General features: G+C 39.6%; 3 protein-coding genes and 1 pseudogene across 3 annotated transcripts; 1 reads left to right on the top strand and 3 right to left on the bottom strand.

The window, feature by feature from the left end:
* Positions 1-99: 99 nt before the first annotated feature.
* LOC101310094 (G-type lectin S-receptor-like serine/threonine-protein kinase At1g11410-like) lies at positions 100-1,484 on the bottom strand. Its single transcript, XM_004293544.1, has one exon. The coding sequence runs from the start codon at positions 1,448-1,450 to the stop codon at positions 113-115; it is 1,338 nt and encodes a 445-aa protein (XP_004293592.1). The 5' UTR covers positions 1,451-1,484; the 3' UTR covers positions 100-112.
* Positions 1,485-2,057: 573 nt separating this feature from the next.
* On the bottom strand, positions 2,058-4,145 carry LOC101291323 (crooked neck-like protein 1-like). Its single transcript, XM_004295348.1, has one exon. It carries the CDS (start codon positions 4,143-4,145, stop codon positions 2,058-2,060), a length of 2,088 nt encoding a protein of 695 aa, XP_004295396.1.
* Positions 4,146-7,923: 3,778 nt separating this feature from the next.
* LOC101291035 (cytokinin dehydrogenase 6-like) lies at positions 7,924-9,931 on the bottom strand. Its single transcript, XM_004295347.1, has 5 exons — positions 9,424-9,931; positions 9,081-9,208; positions 8,713-8,976; positions 8,346-8,608; positions 7,924-8,248 (listed from the first exon to the last, which is right to left on the bottom strand). Exons 1-5 carry the CDS (start codon positions 9,929-9,931, stop codon positions 7,924-7,926), a joined length of 1,488 nt encoding a protein of 495 aa, XP_004295395.1.
* Positions 9,932-12,123: 2,192 nt separating this feature from the next.
* On the top strand, positions 12,124-13,937 carry LOC101291899 (annotated as a pseudogene).
* The last annotated feature ends 707 nt before the right edge of the window (positions 13,938-14,644 follow it).

Genomic DNA, 14,644 nt, shown 5'->3' with positions numbered 1-14,644 from the left:
CCTTGAACACCAACGTGTAGAAAATATAATAAATATCATTGCAATAGTTGGTAATACCAAAATCAAGAACACCCCCTCTTTGGCAAGGTACCTCTTTGACTTCTTTGCATATTTAGCTAAAGAGTGGGAAAACAGGGAAATAAGTACTCAGATATTGCCAAATATCAATGCATGACAAATAAACATATGGGATGATAGATGAAGAAATTCTTATGAATAAAGTACCTGCTACTATTGCATTGGCACGTATGTATAAGTCTTGTCCTTGTCGTTCAATATACTGCTTAGTATCCATTAAATCTCCATACCAGGTCATACAGCCACTTCCATTCCTGATATCTGCACTGGCATATGCCAGGCAAGAGCAGTTATTCAAACACTTCTGCTCACATGCTTCCAGACTCATATTCTTGTCCAATTCGACATTGGAAGTATCTGGAATATTTACATTTTCCATCCTTACGAACCCCTCACCGTTCCTACACATGGATGGAGCCCCGTGTTGCCTGTTGCACCCACCTGACTCTTCTCTTAATTTCCAATCCTGTGGGAAGTTGGGTTCATATCCAGGAAAGCATGCACATTTCACCCAGTTAGCCGTGTGCATATTGCAAATTCCAAAAGGGCCACACTTACCATACTTGTCACAGACATCTGTTGGTGCTGACCAAACGACTACCCACGCCTGCTGCTCTCCCTGCCATGCTAGCTGTTGAACTGATCCGGATGTACCAGACCCAGATATCACTATTATTGAGTGAACCGAATGGTCAAGAACAGCCCATGTCGTAGAAACCTCATCTTCATTGTTCACAAGAATTATGTCAAATGTACCATTGCTGCTTTGCCTGCTTATTTTATCACTCACAAAAACTGCATCACGTTCACTTAACCGCCACCATTTAGCATGATTGTTGTACAATATTATCTGAGGGGATCCATACAGTTCTGTCTTTAATGAGCAATTCCCCGTTCCAGGATCATTGTTTGAATTCCATGATGTGAGGTACATGTTCTTACCATGGTCCACTCCAATTTTCATATTTGGAAGAAGAACATGTGTAGGATGATTGAAGCTCTGCCATAAGACATTACTGTGGTTGGTGTCTTGATTAACCAAAACCAGGTTTCCTGAATCCAGGAGTTGTGCCATGGTATTAGTGTTACTTGGTGAGACAGAAACATTTGATGACCACAGAGGAAGGCCTTGGCTATCACCATGCGTTAAAACGAGATTTCCATCAGTACTAATTGTGAGAATTCCCGAGTTAGCATTGACAGGATCGTCTCTGTTAGCTACCCACACAACCGTGTCTTCTGAGAACTTGTACCAGACTCCAACATAGTGTTTTCTGGATGTGTCAGGGCTGAAGAATCCAAGTACAAAGGTCTCGTCGTTGGAGAGCATCAAGTCACCATCTCTGATTGATTGGTTGAAAGTGATGTTCATGGTAGAACAATTGCACAACTGGAGAAGAAGAAGAAGAAGAAGAAGAAGAAGAAGAAGCTGAAGTAATGCATTCAGTAAACCTTTTTCAGAGTGCATACTTGCAGAGCAAGGTTTTGAAATGAGTGTTTCTTCTACCTCCTTGTTTATTCCTCTTCTTATTTCAAGGTTGTGAAAGGAGAGTTTCTTCTACCTTTTTGTTTCTTTCTCATTTTTTATTTGAAATAAAGTGAGCAATAGATTATAGAAAATCCTACCAAAGTTGAATTCTCAGTGGAAGAAGATGAAAGCCCTGATAAACTAATAGGACCAATTTTTGTCATTACACATTAAAACAGTGCCAAATTTAATGAAAAACGTGATGTTCATTTTAGGCATGATGAAACTTAAAACTACAAAATCTTTAAATCTAGAATTTTGTCATAAGATGGAGTTAGTACACCATAGTTACATAGAAACTTATCAAGCAATTTGATGTTTCACTACTACTGGGTCGCATAAAATATTTTTAATCTTTTCCTCAAACAAAAAAAAGTTTTTTTAATCTACTGTTAAAACCAAGGACAATAAATGAAAGGCAGGGTAATAAAACAGGGGAGCAGGTCTTTCATTAAAAATCTTCTGGAGAAAATTTTCTTTTCTTCATCCACTGGTAGGCAGCTTCTAAAATCTTGAGATTTGTCTTCTCACTTTCTTCCGGGAACAAGTAATCGATGTATTCCTGGTACCCGGCAGAACCGTCTTCAGTTTCTATTTGCCTCCTTCTCTTTAGTTTCTTTGGCAGCATAGGTTGAACTAAGCTAAAATCACCCAAATTCCCAAAGCTAGCTTCCATATTCAACCATTCTTCTAACAACCTACTTCTTCCTTCCTTCTTATCAGGTTCTGAAGCTGGAAAATAGTCGAGAGCTCTCTCAAAAACCCTTCTAGCACGCTTGATGCTTTGTTTCTTCTCTTCACGAAAGCCAGCATCATCATCATCCTTGGCAAGAGCTTCTGCCTCAAATTTTGCATAACGTATCCACACCTCCAGGTGCTGCTCCATCCAGTCTAGCTGTCTCTCGTAAAGTTTTCTGGCTCTGTCAAACTCAAATTCAGACAGTTCAAAGTCGATGTAGGCCTTCCACATTTCATCATGATTGTCAAGCTCTTGTTGGCTGATCGCGAGTTCAAAAAGGTACCTTGCTCGTTCTGTTTCACCTAAAGATTTCTCAAACTCTGCATACGTGATCCATGCATAAAAACTCTGCATATTCCAAAGCAAATACTTATGATACAACGTCCGACAACGATCTATATTTCCAAGTTGCAGCTCAATTTTAATGTAGTTCTTAAATATCTTCAATTTAGGTGCCTTGCCTATAGCATTACCAAGAATGCTCCGTGCGGCGGTGAGATTCAGCTGTCGAATCTCAAACTTGGCAGCAAGAATCCATATTTTCGCAAACGAGAATTTCTTATGAGGAATCAGATTAAGGCACTCTCTGTAGACCTCTCGTGCACGTTCCACATCTCCGGTATCAAGTTCCTCATATAGTGCATAATTAATCCACAGATAAATATATCGGTTCCAATACCGCTTCTCATTAGCCGGAGGAACATTGGCAATAGCTCTCTCGTACACCTCTCGAATTCTTTCCCTATTCCCTGCACTCTCTTCTAGCCTTATATAATCAAACCAGGAGTCGTAGTTTAGAGGATTCTTCCTAACCTCATCCTCATACTCAAACCTCCTCGTTCCCACAATAGCATCCTCAATACCTTCTCTATCCCCATATCGCTTCTCAAAGCACACAAACTTCTTAACCAGATCCTCAGCTCTAGTTTTCGGTACGTGATCCAATCCAAATTTATAAACACACCTTGCTCGATCAACATTTTTGCATTGCTCTTCAAACTCAGCGAAAGCAACAAACAGCTTCTCGGACCCTTCATCATCAGCCAGCATCTCAACTGCCCTCTCAAACACGTTCCTAGCCCTCAGAACATCACCACCAATCTTCACCTCAAACTTGGCATACCGAATCCAAGCTTCAACCCCATGATGACATTGTACATACCTCTCGAAAATCGCTCTAGCACGCTCGACTTCATTATACCGGACCTCAAACTTGACAAACGCGAGCCAGTCTTCCTTCTCCGGCATCCAACTCATCCACCTCTCGTAAATCTGTCGAGCACCGGCCACATTCCCAATCATCTCTTCCATATGAACATACTTGTACCAAAGCTGGTTTACTCTCGGCAAGTATTGGACGGCACGGTCCAACACATTCCTAGCATAGTCTTTTTTTCCGTTTTTCATCTCCATCTCCGCATACTTGATCCAAAGCGTGGAGTTCTTATAATCTACATCGACGGCTCGCTCAAACACAGAGCGTGCACGTATCAAGTCCTTCTGCTTATCCTCCCATGTTGCATACTTGATCCACTCACTGATATTCTGCCTTGCTCGCCGGATTCGGTCCTCGAATTTCTTACGTTCTCGGAGAAGATTATCTGCATGCTCATCCGGGTCTGCGATTTTCTGTTTGGGAGGTCGGAATTCTGGCTCCTGTTGCTCACGGGCCTCCCGGAGGATTTGCTCGGCGGTGATTTGGATAGGGTTTGGTGTTTTGTTCTTAACCCTAGCTGGTTTTGGTAGGTTGATCTTCTTATTCTTTCGTGTTAGGTCGTCTGCGTCTTTGTCAGAACCCATTGTATGTTGTGGATCTGAGAAGAAGGATGTTAGGGTTTACAGAAAGAAGGGTGTGATTGTGTGATACCTTTTATTGGTGATCAGTCCGTACTTTGTTTTTGATGCGATATAGAACTCTATATTTTGGGGATGAGAGGTTAAGTAGTTATAGAACTCTATACTTCATCGCAATTCGCAAAATAAGGATTCTGGTGAGCTTTTCCCGTTTAGATTAGGAATCCTTGCTCTAGTCATATTTGGATTAGTTGCAGCACATAACCTTATGTCCGTCATTGAATCTGTTCTTGGTGTCCTTCGTCGACCCAGAGGTCTTCTCTTTTCTTCAGCTTATTTGAGTTCTTTTGTCTGTAGTTAGAAACTTAAAATATGATTAATGAATTCAATTTTGGGTTTTGTTATGATTTGGCGAACGAGTTGATATATAAGAGTCTATGTGTAGAACTCATATATCTATGTTTAGATCTCACCGCTAACTGGAATATATTCTTAGAGACGTAGTGGAAGCGTTTTAACATGATTCCTGACACGGATTAGTCTATGTATCTTGGAAGCATTTGAGGAACCGTATGATCTCGATAATAAAAAAAGGTCCGGTTCATGGGACATTAGTTTTGACACAAATTTTGACACTATTTGCTGGTCATTAAATTTAAAAACATTTAACGGTCTAGATCAATTGTAAATAATATGATGTCAACCTATAAAATTTGACGTGGCGTAACCTAATTTCATAATAAATCAAATTAAAAGAAAAGAAAAAAATCTAAATCTAAAATCTGAAAAATAGATCTGTGCGATATACAGAAGGAAAAAAAAAAAAGACGACATAAACAAAACGAAGGGAAGAAGAACACAGACCAAGAACGAGAAAGAAGAAAATAATAAAGAGGAGCAGGAAGCGATTTTGAAAGCGATCACTTCCAATGTTGCTTTGCTTATGTACCGGTGAAATTTCCAGGAAACAAATGAAGTCATTGATTATGTACAATGATGATGCCAATTGTCTTTGTAAACGTCCCTTCTGCCAATTGTCTTTGTAAACGTCCCTTCTTTTGTAGAAGTAGCGCTTCAATTGTCATAGACTCATAGTTGATTAAAACAGTGATTAAGTGAACCATGAGAGGCAATGATGTGAATCATTGCCATGATTCAAGAACATCAATACTCTTTTTTTTTTGGAAATGAAATATATTCATTGAGGGAAGAGTCCCGGTGCCTAAACGGCTTACAAACAGCAAATAAAACAAGAAAACTCATCATCTAAATCAACATAGAAATAGACACTGAAGAGTTTTCTTGCCAACAAAAAAGAGAGCAGCGACCAGACCAGCCGTGCTCAATCCCTTTCTACATGAGGGCAGGGCAATTCATCATTGCGAAGAACATTAGTGAGGGAAGGTGGTGGCTGGGAAGCCCATCGCAAACGATCCACCCTTCTGAAGGCAAGCCATGATTCAAGAACATCAATACTACTCTTACATGAGAAGCTAGCAGATGAACCATGTGAACCATATATTAATGTGCATATGTGGGTATCCTGGTTATATATATATATATATATATATATATATATATATATATTTTAAATCACTTCTTGCTCTTCTTTATTATTTTCTTCTTTCTTGTTCTTGGTCTGTGTTCTTCTTCCCTTCGTTTTGTTTATGTCGTCTTTTTTTCTTCTTCTTTATATCGCATAGATCTATTTTTTAGATTTTAGATTTTTTCTTCTTTTCTTTTAATTTGATTTATTATGAAATTAGGTTACTTCACATCACTTGCCACGTCAATTTTTGTAGGTTGACATCATATTTACAATTGATCTACACTGTTGAATGTCCAACAAATAGTGTCAAAATTTGTGTCAAAACTAATGTCCCATAAACCAGACTCATACAAAAATATAAAAAAATTTAGCGAGAAAACAAACCCTATAACGACTAACAACCAAACCTAAAAGCTCATAAATAATAAAATCGAATACAAAACAAACTAGAAAACATAAAATGCTGGAAATAAGTAAATTGCTGTTTTGAGGTCGAAGAGATGGCTAAAAAAACTCATATGTTGAGGCAAAACATCGAGTTTGACTCGTCTTACTGTTCCCATTTCAGAAAGATATAATAATTAGCGGGAACGGCTGCTGTGTACGCAGTACTCCGAGTACTGCAGCTCTCGTTTGACTTTGTCAAGCGGTGTGATAAGAAGCACGCGCCAAGCGCGCGTCTCGCGTGGAAAAGAGCAGGTTTTTTTTTTTTTTACCCCTTCGGTCTGGAGAGCCTTCTTCTTCTTCCTTTCCTTTTCTTCTCATTTGTCAACCTGCAACAACTCCTTTCACTATCTCTTCCCAAACAGAGCTTCCATCAATTACCCCTTCGGGTTTGTCCATATAGTTTTGTTTCCCTCAGCAACCTGGATCCACCGATCGAATTCGCAGATCGGTTTACGTAGATCTGGAAACGGGGTTGTCGACTTCGCTCGGAGCGATCTCCCAATCGCGTGCAAAGGTATCTTCTGCACTTCCATGTAATTCTCCCGCCTCGCAAATATACCCGGTCGGGTATTACCCGATGCAAAGCTTCTTCAACACTCCTCTTCACTGTTCGGAAAGTTACCCACCTCCACCGGCTCGTTCGCGGAGGGAGAATTACCGAGAGTCATGCACAACACGCGCTAAAAGCTTCTCCACCCGCTGCTTGACACGTGCTCCAGACAGCCGCAGTACTCAAGGTACTGCGTACACATTCCAGAACACACAAATACGACTCGGCTAGGACGTCTTGTTGTTGAGGATATATTTTAAAGCAAAGGTCCCTAGTACCGGAGGAAAAGCTGAAGCTTCACTATACATTGTCGTCATTTAGTCTTCCATGCATGATGCATCATTGGTGCTTTTGGGTGATTCAACAGGTAAATGAATTATGATCCCTATCTTTTCTGACACACAGTGGCAGAATTTATTGAACAGCAAATCGTTTCTCGTTTTTGTGGTCACTTTCTTGAATCCTGTCTTTTTAGCGTTGGATGTGTATGAAGGTGGATGAGCTTGTAAAATTCAGTGTTGTTCAGGCTGGCTAGTTGAAAAGACAGGAATGGAATACAAAGATATCATATGATTCCAGACCATTCAATTAGAAGACAGAAACAAAAAAAAAAAAAAAAAGTAAAGGAAAGGAAACTGCATGTTCAGCTGCTATATATTGTTTCTGTTATTCTTCATCACTAGATTACACACACACACACACAACCATTACCCCAGTCTGCTGCTTAGACAAGATCCTGCAAATTAAAGTGGGATCCCTTTGTGCTATGATCCCGCTCAAGGCACTTCTGTTTGTTCTTTAGGCTTAAATTTAAGGTCTATCTAATGGTTCTGGATTTCTGGGATTCCAGACCATTCAATTGCTGATGTAAAATTTGGATACTTTAGAGCATATTAAATGGAGGGTAGTAAAAGAGATTTCCTTATGACCTTCACCAATGTAGCAGTTGTCTTAATTGCCAGCCTATTCCCAGTTGCTGTTAGTGTACATAGCCCTACTTTGTATTGAAATATTTATATTAGATCTTGTTTCTCAAACTGGATTAAAGAAATAAATAATCAGCCATATATATGATTTGGTATTCACAATAGTTAGTATTTACATCCTCTTGAGTCTTGAGGGTTGGTGTTTTTCCAATCCCTTTTTACAACTATGATTTAATTCGTCTGAAAAAAACATGATAAGGCTCATGTATGTTTGGTTAACACATTTTCCCACATGCCTTAAGGGGCTCTTATTTAACAAGGGTATATATTGCCTTTTTGAAATATTCTTTGGCCTGGAGCAAGTATTGCCAAAGGGTCATAAGTAGATTTTCTTTGCACAAATTTTTCCCAGTGTGAGCCAAAGTGGGACTGCCATTCTTCTTGTTTGGTGTAATGCGGTAGATATTGCTTGACCCCAAGATTGGCTGTTTCACAGAAATCTAGAATTCTTTTGTTCTGAATTAACATGTGTTCTAGACCATCTGTTCCAGTTGAAGAGGGAACTGCAGATGTGAGGAATGCAACTAAGTAAAAAATATGTTCCTCCGGTGTAACCACGGAAGTTCTGTTGTCCCACCTGAAATAGGAATTACATCAATCATTAAGACAATTGCTAGCTATAGGAAAAGTTAATTTGGAGATAAATTAAGCACATTTGAGGATGTAACTGTTACTTTGATCTGTTAACTGGATAGATGAGGATAGGGCCGTTGCTTGTAGCTGTAACGATATTGCCGAACACTCCTCGAGCAAATGTATGAATTTTGCTCTTTGGTATAAGAAGATTGATCCAGGGGTGTGGAATGTCCCATAGATGTTTCGAGCGTAGTTTCATCTCAGATACATGTACCCTGTCCAAGAAATCTGTGTATGTAACTTGTGACACAAATAGCGTGGAAGGGATATAGCTCAATTGAGACAGCAACTTGTCAACTTCCTGCATATATGTCGCAAACAAATGTATGAGTGGCATTCACTTATATGTTCTCACTGAACGATTATTATTTTCTCATTATTTAGAAAGCTTTGAGCATGCTTCACCTGATTTATTATATCAGTCTTGTCCAAGTTGAAGTATTTGGCCAGTTCTAGGCAGTATAGAGTTCTTCCATCTGACTTGAACTGGCTAGCCTGAACCGGGTCTTTTGGACTGAAAGAATATGATCTCCAGTTGTTTAGCAGACCAGTCCTGTTTATTATCACAAATCCTTCAACATAATTAAATGTATTTTGTATAGATATTAGATGCTCCTGATCTCGGGTAAATGCAGTGAAATCTGAGTACAGCACTCTAATCCATTTTACCTGTTCAAGATGGAGATTGTATTAACATTTAGTACTTTCTACGCTACCATGGAACCTTAACTTTCTTTTGACACATTAGCCTAAATGATAATAGTTTAACGTACCCTTGCAGGTGCTGCTTCCAACAATATTCTTGCCCGGGTTATAATCCCAAACTGACCAAGTCCTCCAAGAACACCATGAAATAGGTCATGGTTCTGCTTCTCTGAGCATGTCACAATCTCCCCTTTTCCTGTACTCAGTTTTGGATCTATTAGTAGGCAACAACGTCGATGGTGCATGCAAGAAATGAATATAAATTTGTTTATAAAGAGTGACATGCTTAATGAGCATACATGCATAGAAACTTAAAATTGAGTTGATCAGTTTCAAATAAAAGACAGAAGTAGTAGTATACAGTTACTGTTATATCATTGTCATTTCTGCCCAAAGTTTAGTTTGAGAAACCTGTAACAACTTGCAGCTGGTGGACATTGCTGATCTGGGGGCCATGTCGGAATGCCTGGCCACTGATCCCGGCATTAGACAGAGTACCTCCAACAGTTAGATGTAGGTAGTCTGTCCATGATTTTGGTGCTAACCCATAGTTCAAGCTTTCATGCAGGATATTTATCCACAACTCACCACCAGAGACATCTGCATATGAAAAATTTCCAGTGAAATTAACATGGATGTCGATGGGCCGCTTAAGTGATTCCATATTGACGACGACTCCTCTGTGGGCTTGTGACTGACCCTGGAGTGAGTGACCATGGCCTCTAGCAGCAACTGTGAGCTCTGAACGAGGACCAATATCCCAAACATGCTTGATTAAAGCAGCTATGTCCGAAACACTTTCTGGATGTAATACCGCCACAGGGAGGAAGTGGTATCTGTTGCCAAAATCTCGGGCTGCATGCTCAACGTGGTCAAAGTTGAAATGACCATCAAGTTGAAGTGTGTATAATGAAGGCATATTATTTGATGAGCAAATTAGGTTCACTCTAACAGTTACAGAGCTCATCACAAACAAGATCATCAAGCTTTCTATGATAAAATTGTTCATTTTGTTTCAGAAGTTGATCGATCAACTGGGGACGAAGGAGATTTAATCTTTTCGTTGTCTTTTTTTTTTAGTGAGAAAAAGGGTAAAAGGCGAAAGGAGAGGTGTAGATAGAAGAGCAAAGGAAGCAGAGGGTTGAGGAGGAATTTAAAAGGGAGATAGAAGAGAAGGGTTGGGCTGTGGATAAGTCAACATATGATCAGGTAAATTTGAGAATCCGTACAAAGACTGCATATGCCAACTTTTTTTTAGTGGCATGGAGAAAAACCCAAGGGCATCTGACCGAAAATTCGTACGTACGTAGTGCTCTATCTGCTTCGGATGGTGATGCCCATATTCATGTCTGTTTTGCCCACATGTATGATCCAGATTGGGGCCCTTGAAATCCATTGTTGTCAGGGTGTCAACAATTGCAGATCGGATATATGAGAAAAAGATTTAGATGTGTCCAAGTGACACGTTGAGTTGAGATGGTTTTCTGCTTTTGTGGGGGAGAGGGTGAAGAGGTATGAGTATGACTGGTTTACTTACTTTGGGACCCTTTTGGCGCACTTTGATGGGTGAAGAAGGAAGGAGTAGCAGGGTTGGGGTGGGTAAACTCACAACCTTGTTGGAAGCACCAGAGCGCTGAACTCAAACACTGCTCGTCTGCCCATCATGTAGCTCCTGCTACATGAATGGTTTTCCCTTGTTTGTATATATGCTCTTACCTAGTTTCAAACTTTCAATCAATTACTCCTCTTCAGTGTGTCACTTTCCAATGTGGGAGAGCAACCGTACGCATTGTGGGTCTCTCTTGTTCATCACATGCATGCTTGCCTTGTAGAATACAACTTATATCAATAGGTCAATGGATCTTCTTAAATATATGGTTAAGTCGGCTTCCCTCAATCCTTAAATAAAGAAATCTCTGTCATACAAAAGAGACTTAAAGTGTGAAACCATATTAACCTAAATTTCTGCTTAATTACCTTGCTTAGTTTTTTTCGTAAAAAAAATAAACACTAAATATGTAATGAGTAATGTTACCATGTCAAGTTTTTAACCTGTTCAAGATATGACGAAAGAAAATATATATCCATCTTAGTCTGAGTTGAGTAATGAAATGACCGTGATAGTTTTCAATCAAACAACAAAAGAAGCATCAACAATAATTTTAAACTTTTGTCTTTTTATTTTCTAAAAATAATAATTTTTTTTTGACAAAATGCAATGCTTCTGGGCTATGGGTCAAAGCTGAATGCAATTACCCATAGCCCGTTAAGAAATGAGTCTTTTGGTTCTTTTCTCACTCCCAACGACTCTCAGTGTCACCTCTGCTTTCTGATCTTCAGAGCGCTTGTCTACACAGTGATTGCATGGCATGCTATCTGACATCAAAATGGAAAACTTGTTTTCAGATTAGAATACCGAATTTCCTTCTGCTCTGCTGTTTATAGGATCATCATCATCATCATCATCTTCTTCTTCTATCAGGTATTCCTGGTTCTCTTGTTTGATTTAATTTTGTTTCTGTTCTAGTTTCTGATATAAATGTCCTTGAGTGAAGATTTCAATTCACGGTTTTGCTTAAGGTGCAGTTAAGGATTGAATTTGGGATTCAAAATTGAAGCTTGAAACTAGTTCAGGGGATTGGTTAATCGTTGGAGGCGTATAGCATATATTGTCCCAGAAATTGATCTAAGTAACAGTGATTTGAATAGGGGGTGGTGTTTTATTCTTAACCCTAGTGGGTCTTGGTAGGTTGACCTCCTTATTCTTTCGTGTTAGGTTGTCTGCGTCCTTATCAGAGAAGAAAGGGTTTACAAAAAGAATAGAGGTTTATGTTGTTATAGAACACACTATACTTTCCTCACAATATAAGGATTTAGGTGAGCTTTTCCCGTTTAGATTAGGAAGTAGGAAGCCTTGCTTAGTTGCTTTACTCGTATTTGGATTAGTTGCAGCACATAACCTTATGAAAAAGGAGGGATTGTTTTTCTTCTCCTCGTATTATTAGGATTATGTATTTACTTTCCTAAATCAAGGAGAGAACTCCCACCCCTCAGATTGTAGGAAAACTCATCATGACAATCAGAAAACCACAAGTTCAGAAGTATTAGACAATGGAGAATCGGTTGGCTCGTATCATGATAGTAAACTCTGACAAATGCAAGCCTAAAAAATGTGGCCAGGAATGCAAGAGGAGCTGTCCGGTTGTCCGATCTGGTAAGCTTTGTGTTGAGGTTTCCCCTGCATCAAAGATTGCTTCTATCTCTGAAGAACTGTGCATTGGTTGCGGTATATGTGTGAAGAAGTGCCCGTTTAGCGCAATTCAGATCATCAACTTGCCAAAGGATCTGGACAAAGATACAACCCATCGTTATGGGGCTAACTCTTTCAAGTTGCACAGGTTAATTACCAGTCCCAAGGCCAGGGAAAGTTCTTGGTTTGGTTGGAAGGAATGGTACTGGGAAGTCAACTGCCCTTAGAATTCTGGCTGGCCATCTGAAACCAAATTTGGGTCGTTTTGATAATTCTCCGGAATGGCAAGAGATCTTGACTTACTTTCAGGGGTCTGAGCTGCAGAATTACTTCACTCGTGTTTTGGAAGAGGATTTGAAGGCCATTCTAAAGCCGCAGTATGCTGATAACATTCCAAGAGAAATACAAGGAACTGTAGGGGAGGTGCTCAACAGGGAAGATCAGAGGGGACTGAAGGAAGAACTGTGTGTACATCTTGAGCTGAACCAGGTTCTAGATCGTAATGTAGGTGATTTATCTGGTGGGGAGCTGCAGCGTTTCGCCATTGCTGTGGCTGTCATGAAGAATGCCAAGATATGTATGTTTGATGAACCTTCAAGTTACCTGAATGTCAAACAAAGGCTTAAGGCAGCCAGAGTGATCCGGTCATTGATCAACCTGACAGCTATGTGATTGTTGTGGAACATGATTTGAGCGTGCTTGATTACTTGTCAGATTTTGTTTGCTGCTTATATGGGAAACCAAGTGCATATGGAGTAGTGACCCTTCCCTTCTCAGTTAGAGAAGGAATCAACATCTTCTTGGCTGGGTTTATTCCTACAGAAAACCTACGTTTTCGGGATGAATCTTTGACGTTTAAGGTTTCCGAGACTCCAGAGAAAACTGCCGAGGGAATTCAGTCATATGTCCGATATAGATATTCAACAATGACTAAAACTTTTGGAAAGTTCAAGCTTCATGTGATGGAGCGTGAATTTACCGATTCTCAGATTGTTGTGATGTTGGGTGAGAATGGAACAGGGAAATCGACATTTATTAAATCACTGGCTGGTCTAGTGAAACCTGATTCTGAGTCAACCATGGAGATACCTGAGTTTAATGTGTCTTACAAGAGCCAGAAGATTAGTCCTAAGTTTACAGGAACTGTCAGGGACTGGCTTCACACTGAAATTCATGACTCGTATACTCACCCTCAGTTTGTGTCTGATGTTATGAAGCCTCTTCTTCTTAAGGAGATAATAGATCAACAAGGCCAAAACCTCTCTGGTGGAGAGCGGCAAAGGGTTGCAATATGTCAATGCCTTGGAAAGCCCGCGGATATTTATCTGATAGATGAACCAAGTGCATATCTTGATTCCGAGCAGCGTATCATTGCTGCAAAAGTGATATAGAGGTTAATACTCCATGCTCAGAAAACAGCATTCTTGGTTGAGCATGATTTCATTATGGCTACATATTTGGCAGACAGGGTTATTGTCTTGAGGGCACACCATCAGTTGATTGTACTGCAAATGCTCCACAGTCTTTGTTGGCTGGGATGAATATCTTTTTATCTCATTTGGACATCACATTTAGACGTGATCCGACCAACTATCAGCCTAGAATCAGCAAACTGAACTCAACCAAGGATACTGAACAAAAAAATGCCAGGTCCTATTATTACCTGGATGATTGATCTTGACAAAGCACTTTGCCTGCTGAAGAAGAAATGATTTAGTTTGCTGTTTCTTGCATGAATGAAGCTCCAAGCTCACTCCATCATATATGCCCTTGGCTTTGTTCAACAAGCATCTAGTCCTTAATGCAATCTTTCTGTTATGTATTAGTGATTCTTTGAGTACGTCATCATTTTGAAAATAAATATGAAATGCAATGCTTCTGTGCAATGGGCCGACGCTGAATGCATGCTTGTCGGGCTGTGGTTAGGCCCGTTAAGAAATGAGCCTTTGGTGTGATGATTTGGCATCCTATCTGAATCACATTTTTATTTTTGAAAACATTTAAAAACTTGTTTTTCAAATTAAGATACCAAATTTCCTTCTGCTGTTTATGGGGTCATCTTCTTGATCTTCTTTCAGGTATTCCTGTCTTCTTGTTTTAGTTTTAGTTTATGATGTAAACAGCCTTGGATTAAGATTTCAGTTCAGGGTTTTGCTTAAGTTATAGTTTAGGATTGAATTTCAGGTTCGAAATTGAAGTTGAGACTAGTGCTGGATTGAATTTCGGGTTCGAAATTAAAGTAGAAACTAGTGCTCAGGGATTGGTTAATCTATTCTATAATATAGGATTATAGCAAATGTTGTTCCAGAAATTGATAGTTAGTTTGATTCACAGGGTATAAAAATTGAAAATTTAGTTGAAAACCGTAGTGCATTGCATAGT

This window comes from Fragaria vesca, linkage group LG3 (assembly GCF_000184155.1).
Source record: "Fragaria vesca subsp. vesca linkage group LG3, FraVesHawaii_1.0, whole genome shotgun sequence".
In the NCBI taxonomy this organism is placed as follows: Eukaryota; Viridiplantae; Streptophyta; class Magnoliopsida; order Rosales; family Rosaceae; genus Fragaria; species Fragaria vesca.
Note: the sequence above shows the minus strand (reverse complement) of the source record. Positions and strands in the feature narration are given on the sequence as shown.

Coding starts and splice junctions, on each gene's coding strand:
- LOC101291323 (XM_004295348.1), bottom strand. CDS start 4,145: ATGGGTTCTGACAAAGACGCAGACGACCTAACACGAAAGAATAAGAAG.
- LOC101291035 (XM_004295347.1), bottom strand. CDS start 9,931: ATGCCTTCATTATACACACTTCAACTTGATGGTCATTTCAACTTTGAC. Junction 9,209..9,423: donor CCAGCTGCAAGTTGTTACAG/GTTTCTCAAACT, acceptor AACTGAGTACAG/GAAAAGGGGAGATTGTGACA. Junction 8,977..9,080: donor TGGAAGCAGCACCTGCAAGG/GTACGTTAAACT, acceptor CATCTTGAACAG/GTAAAATGGATTAGAGTGCT.
- LOC101310094 (XM_004293544.1), bottom strand. CDS start 1,450: ATGAACATCACTTTCAACCAATCAATCAGAGATGGTGACTTGATGCTC.